This window comes from Aethina tumida, chromosome 5 (genome assembly GCF_024364675.1).
Source record: "Aethina tumida isolate Nest 87 chromosome 5, icAetTumi1.1, whole genome shotgun sequence".
NCBI classification, from domain to species: domain Eukaryota; kingdom Metazoa; phylum Arthropoda; class Insecta; order Coleoptera; family Nitidulidae; genus Aethina; species Aethina tumida.
In genome coordinates, this window is record NC_065439.1 from 4,184,367 (window position 1) to 4,202,155 (window position 17,789).

Here is a 17,789-nt window from a genome sequence, read left to right on the forward strand (position 1 = left end):
GTAACCCCTTTCAACCCCACAAATGGGCATCAATCAAACTGGTCAGAGCTTATTTTAATTCTTGCACCGCAACGAATCGGCGTTGGCAATTTCTTAGAAGAAGACGATAAGATCTGGAAGTCTCCACAAAAGGGGGTGGTAAAAAATAGGCGATCGTCAGAATTCGCGGAGTTGCCAGGCGATCGGTAAGTACAAACAAAACTGACCAATGGCCATGCGGATTTTCATCCTAAAGGTTAATTACATCCGAGATACGCTCCTTAAGGACTATGATTCGAATAGTTGGTGCAAAGTCCTGCGGACTGGTGGTTGAAAATGAAGACGTGCGAACTCAGTTTGATCAAGTATCTCTTGTTTCTTTTTAATTTGGTTTTTGCCGTAAGTCCATTTAAATTAATACATTATTGACCACAAAAAGAACACGTGGATAAATGACTTTTTAATTATGGCTATTCAATAAACATCATTAAAGATTGTTGAAAATAAAAAAATATTTATCTAATTTTATTATTTTAAACTCTAGTTTATATTTGATAAAAAAGAAAAATAACATTTTTATATATATTATCAGTTGAAAAATAAGAAAGATAATTAATGCAGTATCTATAAATAATATTGTGTTATTTTTGGTTAATTATCATTGAATTGTTGAAATAAATGACTGATTTTTTTCATTAAACATAATGAATCCAATACATTTTTAGTAGAATCAAATTAACATCTTGTGCTAAGCATAAAAATTGTATTCCCTCTTAGATATCAGGAGTTGGATTGATAGTAGCAGGATCCCTGGTCCTCGCAGATGTCGGGGAATACAGTCACTTCATGGAGGGCAAGGTCCTTGCGCCTCCTGTCGTCCTGATTGTGGCAGGATGCATCGTGTTCCTGGTCGCGTCCCTCGGTTGCTACGGAGCGATCAGGGAGTCTTATTACATGTTGATGGCGGTAAGTTGAAACGGACTTACTGATTGTGTTGCAGCAAACTGCAGATCGACTTATAACTATTAAATCACTAATTACTATAATCTTAAGTAAATTAAAGAATAATTGAATCAATAATCAATAATAATTGTACTCCTCAAAACTAACTCCCATTCAAATGACACAGTTTTAAATAAATTATATATTTGGTGTTCCAGTTTGCATTGTGCCTGTTGATAATTTTCGTAATAGAATTGGCAGTGGGAATAGCTGCAGCTGTTTATAAGAGCCAGTTCCACACTGGAATTAAGGACTTGATGAGCAAATCCATGGACAATTACGAAGTCAGCAAATCTGACAGGATAGCTTGGGATAATTTACAATCAAAGGTAATTTGATTTTATATGTATTTACTAAATAATAATTAATATTAGTTTAAGTATAAGTTTATCTGCCTCGTTTAAATGTTAGTGTGCGTGTAATCTGGGTTGTATATATACTCTCTTGATATGGATTATAATAAGAGTAAATGAATTACTTTTGGTCAGCCCAATAGAACATAAAAGTAAACTTTACAGTCCACTCTTGACAATGTTCTTTGAACAATAATAATTTGATTATGTGGGTGTGTGTGTTGTTTTCTTCATACTAGGTGGGAAAGATTCGTGAATCGCATTTACTTGACCCGATTTTCAGCAAAGACCGTCGATAGCAAATCAGTTAATTACATCAGAACACGCATACAACATAAAAGGAAAAAGAAACATCGGTTCATGGTTTATTCAAAAATATTCAACTGTTTTCTTATCATTCACCGAACATATTTGCAGTAATTTGTATTATGTAGTAATTAAAATAAAAAAATACTCTGTTTATCAGTATATAATTATCATGATTACTGATTAATTGATTAGAATAACAAAAAATATATTTTTATTAAGGTGAATCATAAATGGGTATTATATTTAATTATCTATTTCGATGAATCCACTCAACATACCATTAATATTTTAAATTTATCATTTTATTATTTTTAAGAATTGATATGTTAAGTTGAGTAAACACACATTAAGATATTCAGGACTTCTTCAGAATTACAATAGAATAAAATATGATTTTTTAATTTTAAAGAATAACAAGTTTTTACTAATAAAGAGAGAATCAAAATTTAAATTGATAAAATAGCAAACAAATTGTTTTGTAGCTGGAATGTTGCGGCGTAGACGGACCAAACGACTGGCCGAAGGACAAACGTCCACTGTCCTGCTGCCACGCGCCCAGAGAAGGGGCGGAACCACCGACTGCGGTCCACTGCAGGAATGCGCTAGCAGGAGACGACTTCCTCTACTCGTACGGCTGCTTCGACGAGCTGCAGATGAAGGCGGACAAGGCTTCCAAAGTTCTCATCGGCGTAGGAATCGGAATCGCTTTCATCGAGGTACCAAAATGGTCCTTGTCTTTACATATAAATCTGATTTGTTGTTTTACAGATAATCGGCATAATTTTGGCTTGTTGGTTGGCTTCGGCAGTCAAAAATAAGGAATGAGAATACGCCTAATTTATTTTCTTTTTTTTAATTTAACATCAGTACAAAAAATACAAATATTTATTTATTGCAATAATTCTCTTTAGTTATTAGTTTTTTAATTGTTACCAAATTTTATATTGTACATATTTTACTATTTTATAGAAAGTAATAATTTATTTATTAAATGTTAGTAATAATTAAATACTTTAATATACATGTTAGCTTATATAAATTTAAATAAAAGTTATATCTAAATATGACGTTTTGTTTTCATTTTTACTTGAAAAATACATCACACAATAATAAATAATAAATTTACCATAGTACTTGTATCCCAAGTCAATAGTTTCTCACATTATGTTTTATCAGATAAGTTAATCGCCGATAAAAGGATGTTGTGACCAATATAATATCAATTATTTTTTTCTCACTCAACATCAACGTTTTGCTTGAATCGATTTTCAAAGGTTTTGCATTCAAAATGATGACCTGTAGTTTTAATTTGATTAAACTGGTGACTTTCATTGTCAATTTGGTGTTTTGTGTTAGTAAAAGTGGTCAAGTTGATTTCAGTTGCGTTCATCGATTTTTGATTTTCAGATTGTTGGTTTGATTTTCATTGGAATAGGTTCGTACGTGACGGTGAGCTTGGGCGATTATAAAACCTTTTTGGAAGACAAAATTATCTCAGCACCCATAATTTTATTGGTCACTGGATGCGTGATATTTTTGGTTTCGTTTTGCGGATGTTGTGGAGCCAAACGGCAATCGACGTGTCTTTTGAAAACCGTAATTAAATACTGTAACCACTTGATAGTAGTTAAGACATACATTTTCATATTTTCAGTACATCTTCGCTCTTGTTGTGGTGACAGTATTGGCGGTGACAGTTGGATGTCTCGCAGCCATTTACAATGAAGATTTCAAAGACGCTCTTCAGAAGGCACTGCAAAAATCATTGGACAAAGGAGAAGAAGATCTAGATGCTTGGGATGCTTTGCAAGAAAATGTAAGTTTTAAATAAACATTTCTAATTCCTCAACCAAATGATTTTTACAGTTCGAATGTTGTGGTATACATGGTCCAAGTGACTGGAAAGTCATTCCAAAACCGGAGAGTTGTAAAGATTATAAACAAGGTTGTCTTGAAAAATTAGAAGATTTGGTTGCTGACAATGCAAAACTTCTCATAGGTATTGCTTTTGGGCTTTTAGCAATAAAAGTGAGTATCATGAATTCATTAAAACGATGAATCAACAAAAATGTTCTTTAATTTTAGGTACTTGGAATCATTTTTGCAAGTTGCCTAATCACTGGCATAAGGAAGAAGCATCAAACATATTAAATAGTAACATGAAGTAGAACCACAAATAAGTAAATTAAAGCACAAAAATTTATCAAGTGAACCCTGATCAGTCCTTCAGAGCAAAACAATAAACTTTTAATCTTTGATACGTGATAACTATTTCAATTTTTTAATTGAGATTATTTTAAATTTTCCCTATTTTTATACCAATCATATAAATATGATATTTTTTTAATAAATAATAAATAATTATTGAATTTGAAGTTTTTTGAATATTTTTGAAACCTATATGACTTTTTGTATACTGTTATAACAATAAGTACTATATTAATTTTAGTTTTGATTTATTTATATTCAAATCATGAATTAAGTCATCAGTTTTTCAGTACTTTATATAAATTATTTAATTTATGACTATATCCATAATAAAATTTTACAACACATGCAATCAATAAATTTCTTAATATAAAGAATTTTATCTATGGATAGTGTGTCATACAAATTTACAAAAGATAAAGACGTACCAAGAAAATATAATATCAAAACGGTGGATAAGATAACAGTAACCAAAGATAAGTAATTAGATTTCATCAAGTGCAGGTCTGGATACGTTAAAAAATGAAGAAGTGCTCCCTCTATTTTGCCAAATTAATTTTGTGGATCTTCAATTTGTTGTCTTTAGTAAGTAAATACTTTAATGTTTAATACAAAAAAAAAACTAAATTAAATTTATTTTCCTTTTATAAACTTCTTAATTTGAATAGTAAACCTTTATATTCTTTTCAGTTGATTGGACTCACATTTATAGGTTTGGGTTCTTGGATACTGGTGTCCTTGAAAGATTACGAAGATTTTTTAGAAAACCAGATAATATCAGCTCCGATCATATTAATAACAACGGGAGCAGTAATTGTGGTTGTTTCGTTCTTTGGTTGTTACGGATCTTGGAGGGAATCCAGATGTCTTTTAAAGACTGTAAGCGAATCTTTACCAACAGAAAAATTATATTACATAATTAAAATTGTCAGTTTTCAGCCTGTTTGTTTGTAATAATAATCCTAGAATTAGCTTTCGGATGTTTAGCTGCGGTATACTTTGGCGATTTTGAGAATGCAATTCGAAATGAAATGATTGACACTATGAATTTGATCCGAGATTCTGATGACTCGGAATGGGTGAAACAGTCGTGGGATGCGATGCAGGACGAGGTGGGCGAAATGGCTTCTTGTTAGAAAATTTCTGACGGTTTTCTTTTTCTAGTTATCATGTTGCGGAGTTGGAGGACCACGTGATTGGATAACGATGGCTCAAACTAAAATTCCGGAAAGCTGCGGTTCAAACACTGTCGGTTGTTTTTCTGCCCTTACTGATTTTGTTGGTGAACACACAAAGACACTTATCGGACTCGCTTTTGGATTACTTTCCATAGAAGTATGTACTTTTATTTAAATCAATTATTTTATCATTATCAAATATTTTGCTTTGCAGATTTTGGGCATAATATTGGCAGTGTGTTTGGATGTTGGAATAAGCCGTGAATATTATGGATATTGAAAGAAATCAGCCACTCTAAACTCGAAATGTGATATTATTTTTGAACATATATTTTTGAATAAATAATTTTAATAAAAAATGAAGATTTCTTCATACAATGATGCCTCGATTGGACATGATTTTAGTTTCAAGTATGACAAAAATTATTCTTAAATTAAGATTAATCATTAATAATGTTGTTACATATTTTCAATTTATTGGAATTAGATGATTCGTCTATGGAATTATGTGTCCTTTTATTTGATTATGATTTTTTCTTAATAAGTTTGTAGTTAAACATACTTGATAACTTGTTTTATTTTATTGATTAAAGATCGATAAGGGCCAAGAGTGTGATTTATAAACTAGGTATAAATAATCTCGTGATTTTCTTAGATATAAACTGATTTAAGTATTAGAATGAACATACATCTGTAGAAAACTAAATCCAACCAAAATTGAGAAAAGATGAGTTATGGCTATGGATGTGTTAAATGGTTATTATCTTTTTATAATTTTTTCTCATTCGTAAGTAATCACAATTTCAAATTAAAATAATAATGAATATAATATTAGAATCAGTCTGATTAATATGAAAGATTTTCATGCTTTTCATTTCATCTTTGAACTTCATGAGGGGTATATTTTGTAATTACTCCTTATTTATAACACTTTTTAGTTTTATGGAGCAGTTTTATTATTTACTGGATATTTGACAGTTGAATATTTAATTGATTACACTGATCTACAAGTTGTAAGGGATGAAATATATTCATCATGTTACGTAGCAATTACAGCAGGAGTTGTGATGGTGCTTACTTCCCTTTTTGGATGTTGTGGATCGAAACGACAGTCCATTTTCATGCTGAGATTGGTGATTCATATTTCCTCATTCTCATTCATATTTTTATACAATTATATAAATTTATAGTACATAGGATTCCTTATCGTGATTATGGTGTTCGAAATAGTAGCTGGATCGTTAGCTTTAAAATATAAAGATAGCTACGAAAAAGATGTTGAAGACGCTTTAAATAAATCATTTGCCATTGGAGATGACATAAATAAATGGAACGATATGCAACAACAAGTATTTATGTTTTAATTTCATACAACAATATTTTTAAAAGATGCTGTCTTAGTTGAAATGTTGTGGTGTTAATGGACCATCTGATTACGAATCAATTCCTGAAAGTTGTTTATCAAAAAATAAGTTATACGAGAAGGGATGTGTAAATAAATTACAAACCATGGTGGGAATATTTATAGATCTGTTGATTGGTTGTTCTTTTGGTCTTGCCGCAAGTTAAATGTATTAGTGTTTATATTAGTGTTTATGTTAGATATAGTTTTGTATATAGTTAGTTATCTTATCTCTTCGTGGTTTAGGCATGGGAATGTTTTCGCCCACTTATTAAGAGTATCCCTTAATGGGGTTAACGTAAACATTCCCTATTTTAAATAGGCCCATCCAAGGGGATGGATGGCAGTCTAGCAGAAATTATTGTACATAAAGCATCTATATTGAACAGTGTAAATTGTAGAAAATAAAGTTTTATCTAAACTGTTAGATATACTTATTTAACTGGCGCAGTCGTACGGTTCACTTCAGTGAAACTATCACGTCGATTTCAATCGTTTGGAAGTGAAAGAACCACATTCCGAAGAAGCATCCATTAAGGAAAATCTAAGGAACAAATACTACAATTAAACACAATCAGCCGAGGACCATCCATCGAGGAAATCCAGAGCAACACATAGATGCAACACAACAAGAAGAATCTACGAGAATCCAACTGAGTTAAGTCCATCGTGGAGAAACCAGTAAGAAGAGATTCAGGAAATCAAACAAGTGGAACTCCCAACTAGTTACGTCCATCGCGGAGAAACCAGAAGGAAACCACAAATTAAACCATCCCACACGCTGAACTACGTCCATCGAGGAGAAGTCCACGCAACGGGGATAAAATTATAAATTTTATGTAAGTAACTCATGTTTTCCCATTAACATTTTAAAGAATTGAAATTGAAGCAATTCAGAATTAGAGTACTAAAAACTGCTAGAACTCGATATTAATTTCAAAATTAAATTTATTAACTAGTAAAAACAAACAAGTAAATCAAAATGGCTCAAATTACAATTAAAGACATGATGGATACCATTCCTACCTTTGATGGTGATTCGTCCAAACTTCGATTTTTTATTGGGAGACTGGAAAAAGTAGTTAACAAATTTTATGATATTAAGGACCCCGAAAGTTTAATAAACGACTACATCACCGCTTCTATTACTAATAAACTACGAGGCCCAGCCCTCGCAGTTATTGAAAACTCAAACGCAACTTCGATTACACAAATTAGAACGGAATTGATTAGACACTTTGGTGATATTAGAAATGAGCATAGTTTGTTGTACGATCTTCACCAGTTACGGCAAAGCCGCAGCGAAACCGCTTCGGATTATTACAATAAAATTTACGAATTATGCAATATTTTTAATAATTATGTAACCCTAAATGAACCGAATCCAGAAATGCGACACATGAAATTAGAACATTTTAACCAAAGCGCCCTAACGGTATTCCAAGCAAATGTAAAACCAACTATATTAGCCTCAATGTTAAGGGTAAAAAGTCCAAGAAATATGTTAGAAGCTCTTGAATTCGTAAAAAGCGAAGAAAAATTCAATTACTATGCTTCTCAAGTTCAAACAAATTATAATAGATCACCCAATCAAAATTTTTCCCAAGGTTCCCAAAACCAAAGAAATTATAATAGACCACTCAATCAAAATTTTTCCCAAGGTTCCCAAAATCGCCAGCATGGTCAAGGCGTCCCCAACAGACAACAAAACTTTCCCCGTAACCCTGTAAATTTTCGAACTAAACAAAACAGAACCCAACACCCTACACCAATGAGTGGTGTATCCCACGTTAGAGCCAAAACAATCAATTCTCGTCAAAATCAGTCACCTAAATTTCAGTTTGAAGAGCTCTATAACTTAGAAAACAATAATCCAGTCGACACTAAAACCAATCAAAACGAGACTACTTACGAATTTAACGAAGAGAGTCCTTATTATGAAAATTTTCGGGACGACCAATATTCAAAACCGACAAAGTAATTGAATTCCACACAAATCCCAACGGAAAAAAACTTCCTTACATCCAAATAAAAAACCCTCAATTAAAATTACTTATCGACACAGGCTCTACAAAATCTTTTCTTAATCCTTTAATCGCTCATAAACATTACCCTCACAAAATAATCAAAGAACCATTTATTGTTACAACAGCATTTGCATCATCCAAACACGACGAGGTCATGCAAATAAAGGCATTTCCAGAATTTAATAGTAATGAGGTGATAACATTTCATTTATTTAAATTTCACGAAATTTTTGACGGTCTAATAGGAGTAGATAATATGCATATCCTACAAATAAAACTAGATATTCCTAATAACATTCTAAGCACCCCAAATTCAAATAATAAAATTCTCTATCTACAGACTAGTAATAACATATTAATTCAAAAACTTATTCCCGGTAACACCACAATAACATTACAAGTGCCTACAACAATCTCCGAAGGTAATATATTAATTCCAAAACAAACAATTCAAAATTGCAAAATTCCTGAAATATTAACGACAGCTAAAAATGGTAAAGCACTTATAGAAATTTCAAATGTATCAGATGACGAAATTAATTTTTCCTTACTTTACCCGCTAAAAGCCTACAAAGCAGACAATAATTTCGAGCTGTATAATTTTCATATAACAGCAAAAGAAACTAAATTAAGAAATATTTCCGAAGTTATTAGGACTGATCATCTAAATTCAGAAGAAAAAAAAGAAATTATCAAACTATGCAGAAAATATAAAGACGTCTTCTTTAAACCAGATGATAGTCTAACCTTCAGCAATCAAATTACACATAGGATTCGTACTACAGACGAAATACCTGTTTTTACTAAAACATACAGATATCCCTTCGTACATCGCGAGGAGGTAAAGAATCAAATTAACAATATGTTAGAACAGGGCATAATCCGTCCTAGCCACTCTCCTTGGTCCGCCCCTATTTGGGTAGTACCTAAAAAATCAGACGCTTCCGGAAAGAAAAAATGGCGAATAGTTGTGGATTATCGCAAATTAAATGAAAAAACAATAGACGATAAATATCCAATACCAAACATAACTGATGTCCTGGACAAACTAGGACGTTGTAATTATTTCTCCACTCTAGATTTAGCCAGCGGTTTCCATCAAATCGAAATGCACCCTGACGATGTACAAAAAACGGCTTTTAATGCCGAAAACGGCCATTACGAATACGTCCGCATGCCTTTCGGTCTAAAGAACGCCCCGGCGACTTTCCAACGAGTTATGGACAATATCCTGAGAGAATTGATTGGAAAAATCTGTCTTGTGTACCTAGACGATATTATCGTTTTCTCAAACTCCCTTCAAGAACACATTAACAATCTTGAACTCGTGTTCGGTAAGCTACGCAAGGCACACTTTCAAATTCAACTAGACAAATGCGAATTCTTAAAAAAAGAAACATCATTCTTAGGGCATATAATTACAAAAGAAGGTATTAAACCAAATCCAGACAAAATAATCGCAATAAAAAAATTTCCAATTCCCAAAACTAGTAAAGAAATAAAAAGCTTCCTTGGACTTTTAGGTTACTACAGGCGCTTCATTCCCAACGCACATTTGACCAAACCAATGACCAAACTATTAAAGAAAAATGCAAAAATCACTTTAACACCGGAATACATAAATTGTTTTAATAATTGTAAAGAACTGTTAATGAACGACCCAATCCTTCAATATCCAGATTTCACAAAAACCTTCAATTTGACAACAGACGCGAGCAATTTCGCAATAGGCGCCGTTCTGTCACAAGGAGAGCCTGGCAAAGATAAACCCATTGCATATGCGTCCAGAACCCTTAACGAAGCTGAATGTAATTATAGCTCCATTGAGCGCGAATTGTTGGCAATAGTTTGGGCAACAAAGTACTTCCGCCCTTACCTGTATGGTCAAAAATTTAAAATTTTTTCGGATCATAAACCATTACATTGGTTATTTTCAGTCAAAGATCCTAATTCACGACTCACCCGTTGGCGTCTTAAATTGGATGAATATAATTACGAAATTATATACAAAAAAGGTTCATCGAACACTAATGCTGATGCACTCTCCAGAATAAAAATAACCGAATGTAATATGCACAATAACGAACTTGATCCAATGGCAGAACTAGAATCTATTCTGGCAAATGCCCCCGAAATGTCAGATGTCGAAGACCTAGACGAAATCCTAGAAACACTAGAAAATGCTCAACCAAAAGACAATTTAGAAATTAACGATAATGCAACCGTCCACACGAGCTTAGAGAATCCTATTTTAAATATCCCAATTTCAGAAAAGCCCTTAAATATGTTCAAAGATCAAATTATTATCAACGTAGTGTTACAAAACCCAAAGAAACCTGTCTTGAAAAAACTATTTGACAACAAAAATCGAACAACCATCGAAGTTACAAAAATAAATTTTGAGCAAGATATAATAAAAATATTTAAAGAATTTACGACCAGTAACAAAACCTTTGCAATTTTAATAAATCAAAAAGAGTACTTCAATCTATTAAATTGTACACTACAATCTAACTTCAGAAATTCTGCTCTTAAGTTAGTCATTTGTAACGAAATCTTACAAGACGTCGAAGATGATCATGAACAAACACACATTATTCAAAAATACCACGAAGGTAAAACAAACCATCGGGGTATCAATGAAACAACAATGCAACTGCGAAACCGGTATTATTGGCCTAATATGACTAATACAATTTCAATGTACATAAACAACTGTCAAATTTGTCAAACATTAAAATACGACCGAAACCCCCCTAAACAAATCCTCAATGTTTCACCTACGCCGTCTCACCCATTCGAAATTGTACATATCGATATATTTTCAGCAAACACACAAAAATTTTTGACGATAGTAGACTCATTTTCAAAATATGCTCAAGCATACCCGGTAACTTCCCCAAACGGAATAAATATAATTAAAGCCCTTATTATTTTCATGAGCCATCATAATTCACCATCAATTATTATCTGCGATAATGGCACAGAATTTAAAAATACAGTTTTCAAAGAATTTACGGATCTTCATCAAATTAAAATACATTTCACAACCCCACACACACACACCTCAAATGGTCCTATCGAACGATTACACTCTAGTCTAATTGAACACCTACGAATATTAAAAACAAAAGAAAAAGACCAAAGCATCATAGACCTAATGCCATTAGCCATACTAGGTTATAATAACAGCATCCATTCAGCAACAAAACACAAACCGAGCGATCTAATTAACGGCCACCTTAAAACGAACTCACCTTTCGACATTGACATTAACAAAAAAATGATGAATAATTATATTCTCAAACATAAAGAATTAACTCAAGAAATATATAAAAACATCAAAGAAAAATTAATTACCGATAAAACAAAGAACATTACCAATATTAATAAAAATAGACACGAACCACTGGAGTATACACCTGGTACAATAGTCTATCACAAAACTGACCACAGGAACAAGCTTGCCAACAAGTTCAAACCCTATGTAGTAAATAAAAATTTAACACAAAAAATACAAACAGTCAATACAAATTATAACAAAAACAACCTAAGAAGACCACTGTCTAACCGATACCATTCTAATGCAAATCTCAAATATACCGAATAATTTAAAAATACTCTTCCCAGACTACCTAAAATTCATGTTAATCGAACAGTTAAAATATATATATATAAAAAAAAAACAAACACATAAATATTACAGTATAATACAGTATTTATTATATTCCTAGTAGATTTATACTACTCTAATTCAAGAATTGTATTCCCTGTTCCTTCGACCAATACATGAGTTCTAGGCAGCGCATAACAGTATAATTGTAATGTATTATGTATTATTAGTATATTATTGTATAGGTATTATTATGTATGTATTGTTGTAAATATTATTATGTACGGCCCTTAAAAAAAAAAAAAAAATATATATATATATTTATATATATATGTATGTATGTATATATGTTTAAATAAGATAATAATAATATTTTTTTTTTCTTTCCTTCTAAGGCCCTCTCTAAGAAGGGAGGAGTTAAATGTATTAGTGTTTATATTAGTGTTTATGTTAGATATAGTTTTGTATATAGTTAGTTATCTTATCTCTTCGTGGTTTAGGCATGGGAATGTTTTCGCCCACTTATTAAGAGTATCCCTTAATGGGGTTAACGTAAACATTCCCTATTTTAAATAGGCCCATCCAAGGGGATGGATGGCAGTCTAGCAGAAATTATTGTACATAAAGCATCTATATTGAACAGTGTAAATTGTAGAAAATAAAGTTTTATCTAAACTGTTAGATATACTTATTTAACTCGCATCGAAGGTATGTCAGTAAATCAATTAATCAAAGATCAATTACTGTTCTCTTTAATTACAGATTATCGGAACGGGATGTGCCCTTTATGTGTCGATAGTATTAAAAAGAAAAGAAATGGAATTAAAAGAAAAGAACAAACACATTTATAAATATTCTGTGTGATGTGTAAACATAATTTAATTTAATTAAATTGATTTATCTAAGCAAGTGTTTTAAATGAATAATATTAGGGGATAACGGCCCGTTTTAACCCAATTATTTTCCACACCCCGTAATGCATTTAACATAATTAGGTGTGCACAAATTAGATTAATTAATACGCACGTTTTATGAAAACATTTCAGAACCGAAACGATGGACCCGAAACGAGCCTTACTCGTGGGTTATTTATGCCCAAATGTCACGACACAAAAAACATGTAAAGTTCATCGGTACCGGTAAATTTGTTGGCTTTATTTAAAGGATAGTGGTAATGGTGGTGGTATTTATGGTAGTTGACCCTATGTCCCAATTTGAAACAAACAACAACTATTATATTTTTTCACACGTATTTAATTATTAATTTAAAACACATAATTAAAGAAAAATATTTGAATATTTGTATTACTATATACAATTATTTAGAAATTTTTTAACCCTTCGAAAAACAATTTAGAAAATTAGAAGAACTTCTAATTTTACAAATTTTTCAAAATAGAATATATTTGATGAATGAATGATGAAATGAAAAAATAAATAATTTGGAAATCAGTGAATCTTCGTTATTCTTTAAAAACAGTTTTGATATATATTTTCTATATAGATAAAATTGTTAGACATTTTATTTAAATGACATTTTAAAGGAGATTTATACGTCTAAAAAATTAAAAATGTAAATATTTCGAATAGGCAAAAAAAGAATGAAAAATGGAAGAAATGAAATGTCCCAAAAGTGTTGAAACGATGTGTGCAGTGCGTGTTTTAATTAAAGTTGAACGCTTCTATAGCAACAAAACGTGTGTATGTGTGTATGTGTGAAGCGCCAATGGGGATTGTCCGAAAGTAGGTCCCAGGACCATGGACGCACATTACCCTTCAGTTTAAGTTGGCATTTTAGTGAAGTGACGCGAGTTCCAGCGGCGCTTTCCGTCCCTCGAAAATGGAGACCTGCGGCATGAGCTTCATCAAATATCTGCTCTTCATCTTCAATTTGATTTTTGCGGTAACACTCATTTGCTCTGTTCAATCGTTTCGTGTTTTATATTTATATTTATATTTTATATCCTTCGCATTATGGTTCATTTATTCTCATTTCACTCTTTATTGACGTGATTTACTTTTAGTTTAACACCTTTAACATTTTCACTCAAATTACAATTTTTATATAGTATAGTGTAGTAAATTAATTATTTATTAACAGATAAACAAGCGTATTAACAAAAGCAAACGTGTAATTTAATATTTATAAATGACACATCTTAATTTACATTTCAAAATAGTTTTATTTTCTTACTTTTGTTTTTTTTTTTTTTTTTTGATTGATAATGATTTCATTTGTTGAATCTAGAATACTTTTGAATATTTATCCTATTACATTTTACAGTATAAACAAATTAGTTATGTTATAGTTACATAAAATAATTATTGTTGTTGCATTACATCATTGCAATAACATTTCGTGGTATATTCCACAAATTTACCAATTTATTAGATGATATAATCACATAATGGCCAAAACCATCTATTTATAGAAATGGTTCATACATTTTTCTATTTAGAACATTTCATTGTTAATACATTACTTTTATTTAATTAAAAATATTGAATATGTTATTTAAATCTTATTATCAATAATTCTAACAAAATGGATAAACCATTTAAATGTTTTGGAACTTTAATTTAAAAAACAGTTGTTTTACACGATTTTAAAATTCTCTAAAACTGTTATAAACTTACTTCTTAATAAATACAATAAACAAAAAAGTTCCTCCAAGACACAACTAAAATGAACGACTAAAAAATAATTTCTAAACACTGTAAATCAATAAAACATATTTTTAGTAATAAATATTTACTTTTAATTTAGTTTTAGAAATATTTATGATTGAATAAATCATGTAATAAAAGAATGAAACTTGGAATACAAAAATTGCAGGAAAAATCATTTGGTAACAGGATTACCCTTTTAACATAATGAATGTAGCATTTTAAATTGTGCATAAATCTTAAAAACATTTTAAATTATTCCATCAATTTTTGTCTTTTTTAACAACTTTCTAAAAATGCATACACAAAATTCTTATAAGGCAGGAGAATATAATGAATAAATGTAATTTGTTGTCTTAAATTTATTTAACAGATATCTGGAATAGGGTTGATAATCGCAGGAGCAGTGGTTCTGTCGGACGTGGCAGATTTCAACCACTTCGCAGACAACGAACTACTTGGTCCCCCCATTGTACTCATCGTGGCAGGAGCGATAGTCTTCATCGTCGCATTCCTGGGCTGTTTCGGTGCCATCCGTGAGTCGTACAACCTGCTGATGGCGGTGAGTGTTCCACTACAACTTTCCGATACTTTCCCACGAGGGAATCGTTTGCCTTTCTTTTGTTGGGGCGGTATTCAGGTCAAAAAACTGGTTAAATCGATAGTTCATTAGGGAATAAGTATACACGGGTATTAACTACCCTCAACAGATACCACGATACGATAGACTATTTTCATGTTCACGTATCGAATTCTTTTATCAGTTTGCAGTCCTCCTCCTCATCATCTTCATCATCGAATTGGCATGTGGAATCGCTTCGGCCGTTTATCAAACCGATTTCCAGGACACCTTCAAGAACACCCTCAAACAATCGATGGCAAATTATTCCGAGAACGACGTCGAGAAAATCGCGTGGGACAACGTCCACAAGAAGGTAAAAATTAGCACGCAAAAATATTCATTTCGTGTAATATGAGGGTCACTGACTTTTCAGGAATTTTGCACCGGAACAATAAATTCTATCTCATAAATTATTTAAAGAAAATCTCCTTTTACCAAAGAAAATAGAAAATGTGGGTGTAAAGTTGTGGTCATAAAAAGAATAGAACCATAATAACCCCACAACCCCAAACACAACAATGATTTACCATTAAATATTAATGATTCCCGTAAATTGCACTTCAATTTCGAGGCGCCTGATTGATTATTGACGCGTTTATTTTTCCATAAACATTCTGAGTAACAGAGGCGACATCGACCAAAATGAACTTGTTAATAAACTCACTCCTACCTAAAAAACAAACTCTAGCTTAAATACATGATTGTTAATTTCCTGCGATGGTTTTCCCAACACAAAGCTTTTATTTTAATAACTCGACGACTTGTTGTTTTTAATGTATTCGTGTTTGCAGAAAGGATCAATATTTCAACTAAGCATGACCTTTTATAATCAAACAGTCACTTTATTTAACGTATTGTAACTGAAAACATTTACCATTAGTTTTTCCGAAAATTTACTTAACTCTTATTATTATTTATTTAATATTTTAATCCTAATCAAAGAGAAAATAAATTATCATTGAAAATATTCCTATAGAAAATAGGTATTTATGATCAATATTTACACAACAGAAGACAATTTTCTTATCTCGGTCACTTCTGAACTGTTATTTGTACTTTTCATGAGCACAGCATGAATATTTGACGAAATAAAATTGAAAGATTATTTCAAAGTAGTGGAAATACAAATGTGAAGTTTATTTTTCGTGCTACCATTTCTTACCATCAAGATAAATTGCAGTTCGTTCACCTTTTAAAATTAACATTGTTCATGTTAAACAGAACTAAACACGCAAATGATATTTTTCAGTTCAAATGTTGCGGCGTGAGCGGCATTTCCGACTGGCAAGGACAAAGGTTGCCGTTGTCCTGTTGCCACTCAAATCACGAGATAAAAGGACAAGTCTCCGACTACTGTCAAAATAACGGAGCGGGCAGCTTCGTCCATTCTGTCGGTTGCTTCGACAAACTGGAAATGAAGATCCACTCCAACACCAAAGTTGTAATTGGAGTTGGAATCGGTATCGCTTTCATCGAGGTAACATCAACACTTTAGTCTTTAGCCTTTGGTTTATTCCACCTTTCCTTCCAGATTATCGGTATCATCCTGGCCTGTTGGTTGGCCTACACAATAAAAAAGGAAGGAGGTGACAAATGAGCGACTAAAGCAGTGGTTGACATTTACGAGCAAAGGAAAAATATTTTTGTTTATTAACATCGGACGTCTATTCTTTAATGAAGGCGAATTAACTATTAAATTAACTATCGAAAGCAACAGTTTCTGTTAACAATATATCAAGCAATACCAATGTTTTGTAGTTTCAGGTTTCTGATATTCTGAAATTCTGATATAGAGGTGTTTGTAATTATTGATGTAAATAATAATTGTTTATTTTGTCTCAAATCACAAATATGTACATACATATAACCCCTTTTCATTCAGCTAATCTTATTATTGCCTTAATGATGTATGTTATCATAATCATGTTTTTGAAATAGTTTATTTAAGCTTTAAACAGTATGACTAAAAAAATAACAAATTGTATTCGAGCTATAATTATAATTTATAAATTGACAATATAGATTTTTAAATCAATTCACTCTATATACTCCATAATGTATATCGTGATGTATGTCATAGTAAAAAATATAATGTTGTAAACGTAGATAAATAAAGTGTGGTATTAAATTAGTTGTGATTAGTTTATATTACACATTATAAACACTTTGTAATAAATATCGATCAATTAAATATTAAACATAACAACTTCTATATATACAAAGTTTTATAGAATATTCATTATGTTCATAACAAATTTAATAAACTGTACTTAAGTATTTTAATACAATTTTATATACTACAGCATTACTAAATTTAATTTCTATTTAAATTCATTTCAGTTAACCCTTTGAAATGATTAAAAATCAGGCAAAAATAACAAAACTGAACACTTTAAAGAAATTAATCTTTACATGTTCTCAAGTCATTT

General features: G+C 31.3%; 4 protein-coding genes across 4 annotated transcripts; all 4 read left to right on the forward strand.

Annotated features, from left to right (window-relative positions):
• Window positions 1-194: 194 nt before the first annotated feature.
• Window positions 195-2,710, forward strand: LOC109608246 (CD63 antigen-like). Its single transcript, XM_020024659.2, has 5 exons — window positions 195-378; window positions 757-945; window positions 1,140-1,310; window positions 2,126-2,359; window positions 2,412-2,710. The coding sequence occupies exons 1-5, from the start codon at window positions 316-318 to the stop codon at window positions 2,466-2,468; spliced, it is 714 nt and encodes a 237-aa protein (XP_019880218.1). The 5' UTR covers window positions 195-315; the 3' UTR covers window positions 2,469-2,710.
• A 164-nt stretch (window positions 2,711-2,874) lies between these two features.
• LOC109600319 (23 kDa integral membrane protein) lies at window positions 2,875-4,018 on the forward strand. Its single transcript, XM_049967728.1, has 5 exons — window positions 2,875-2,994; window positions 3,051-3,239; window positions 3,298-3,459; window positions 3,510-3,671; window positions 3,729-4,018. The coding sequence occupies exons 1-5, from the start codon at window positions 2,932-2,934 to the stop codon at window positions 3,792-3,794; spliced, it is 642 nt and encodes a 213-aa protein (XP_049823685.1). The 5' UTR covers window positions 2,875-2,931; the 3' UTR covers window positions 3,795-4,018.
• Window positions 4,019-4,373: 355 nt separating this feature from the next.
• Window positions 4,374-5,373, forward strand: LOC126265646 (tetraspanin-9-like). Its single transcript, XM_049967727.1, has 5 exons — window positions 4,374-4,436; window positions 4,542-4,730; window positions 4,784-4,963; window positions 5,016-5,186; window positions 5,244-5,373. The coding sequence occupies exons 1-5, from the start codon at window positions 4,374-4,376 to the stop codon at window positions 5,307-5,309; spliced, it is 669 nt and encodes a 222-aa protein (XP_049823684.1). The 3' UTR covers window positions 5,310-5,373.
• An 8,446-nt stretch (window positions 5,374-13,819) lies between these two features.
• LOC109606142 (CD63 antigen-like) lies at window positions 13,820-17,491 on the forward strand. Its single transcript, XM_020022712.2, has 5 exons — window positions 13,820-13,974; window positions 15,112-15,300; window positions 15,503-15,673; window positions 16,610-16,837; window positions 16,892-17,491. Exons 1-5 carry the CDS (start codon window positions 13,912-13,914, stop codon window positions 16,955-16,957), a joined length of 717 nt encoding a protein of 238 aa, XP_019878271.1. The 5' UTR covers window positions 13,820-13,911; the 3' UTR covers window positions 16,958-17,491.
• The last annotated feature ends 298 nt before the right edge of the window (window positions 17,492-17,789 follow it).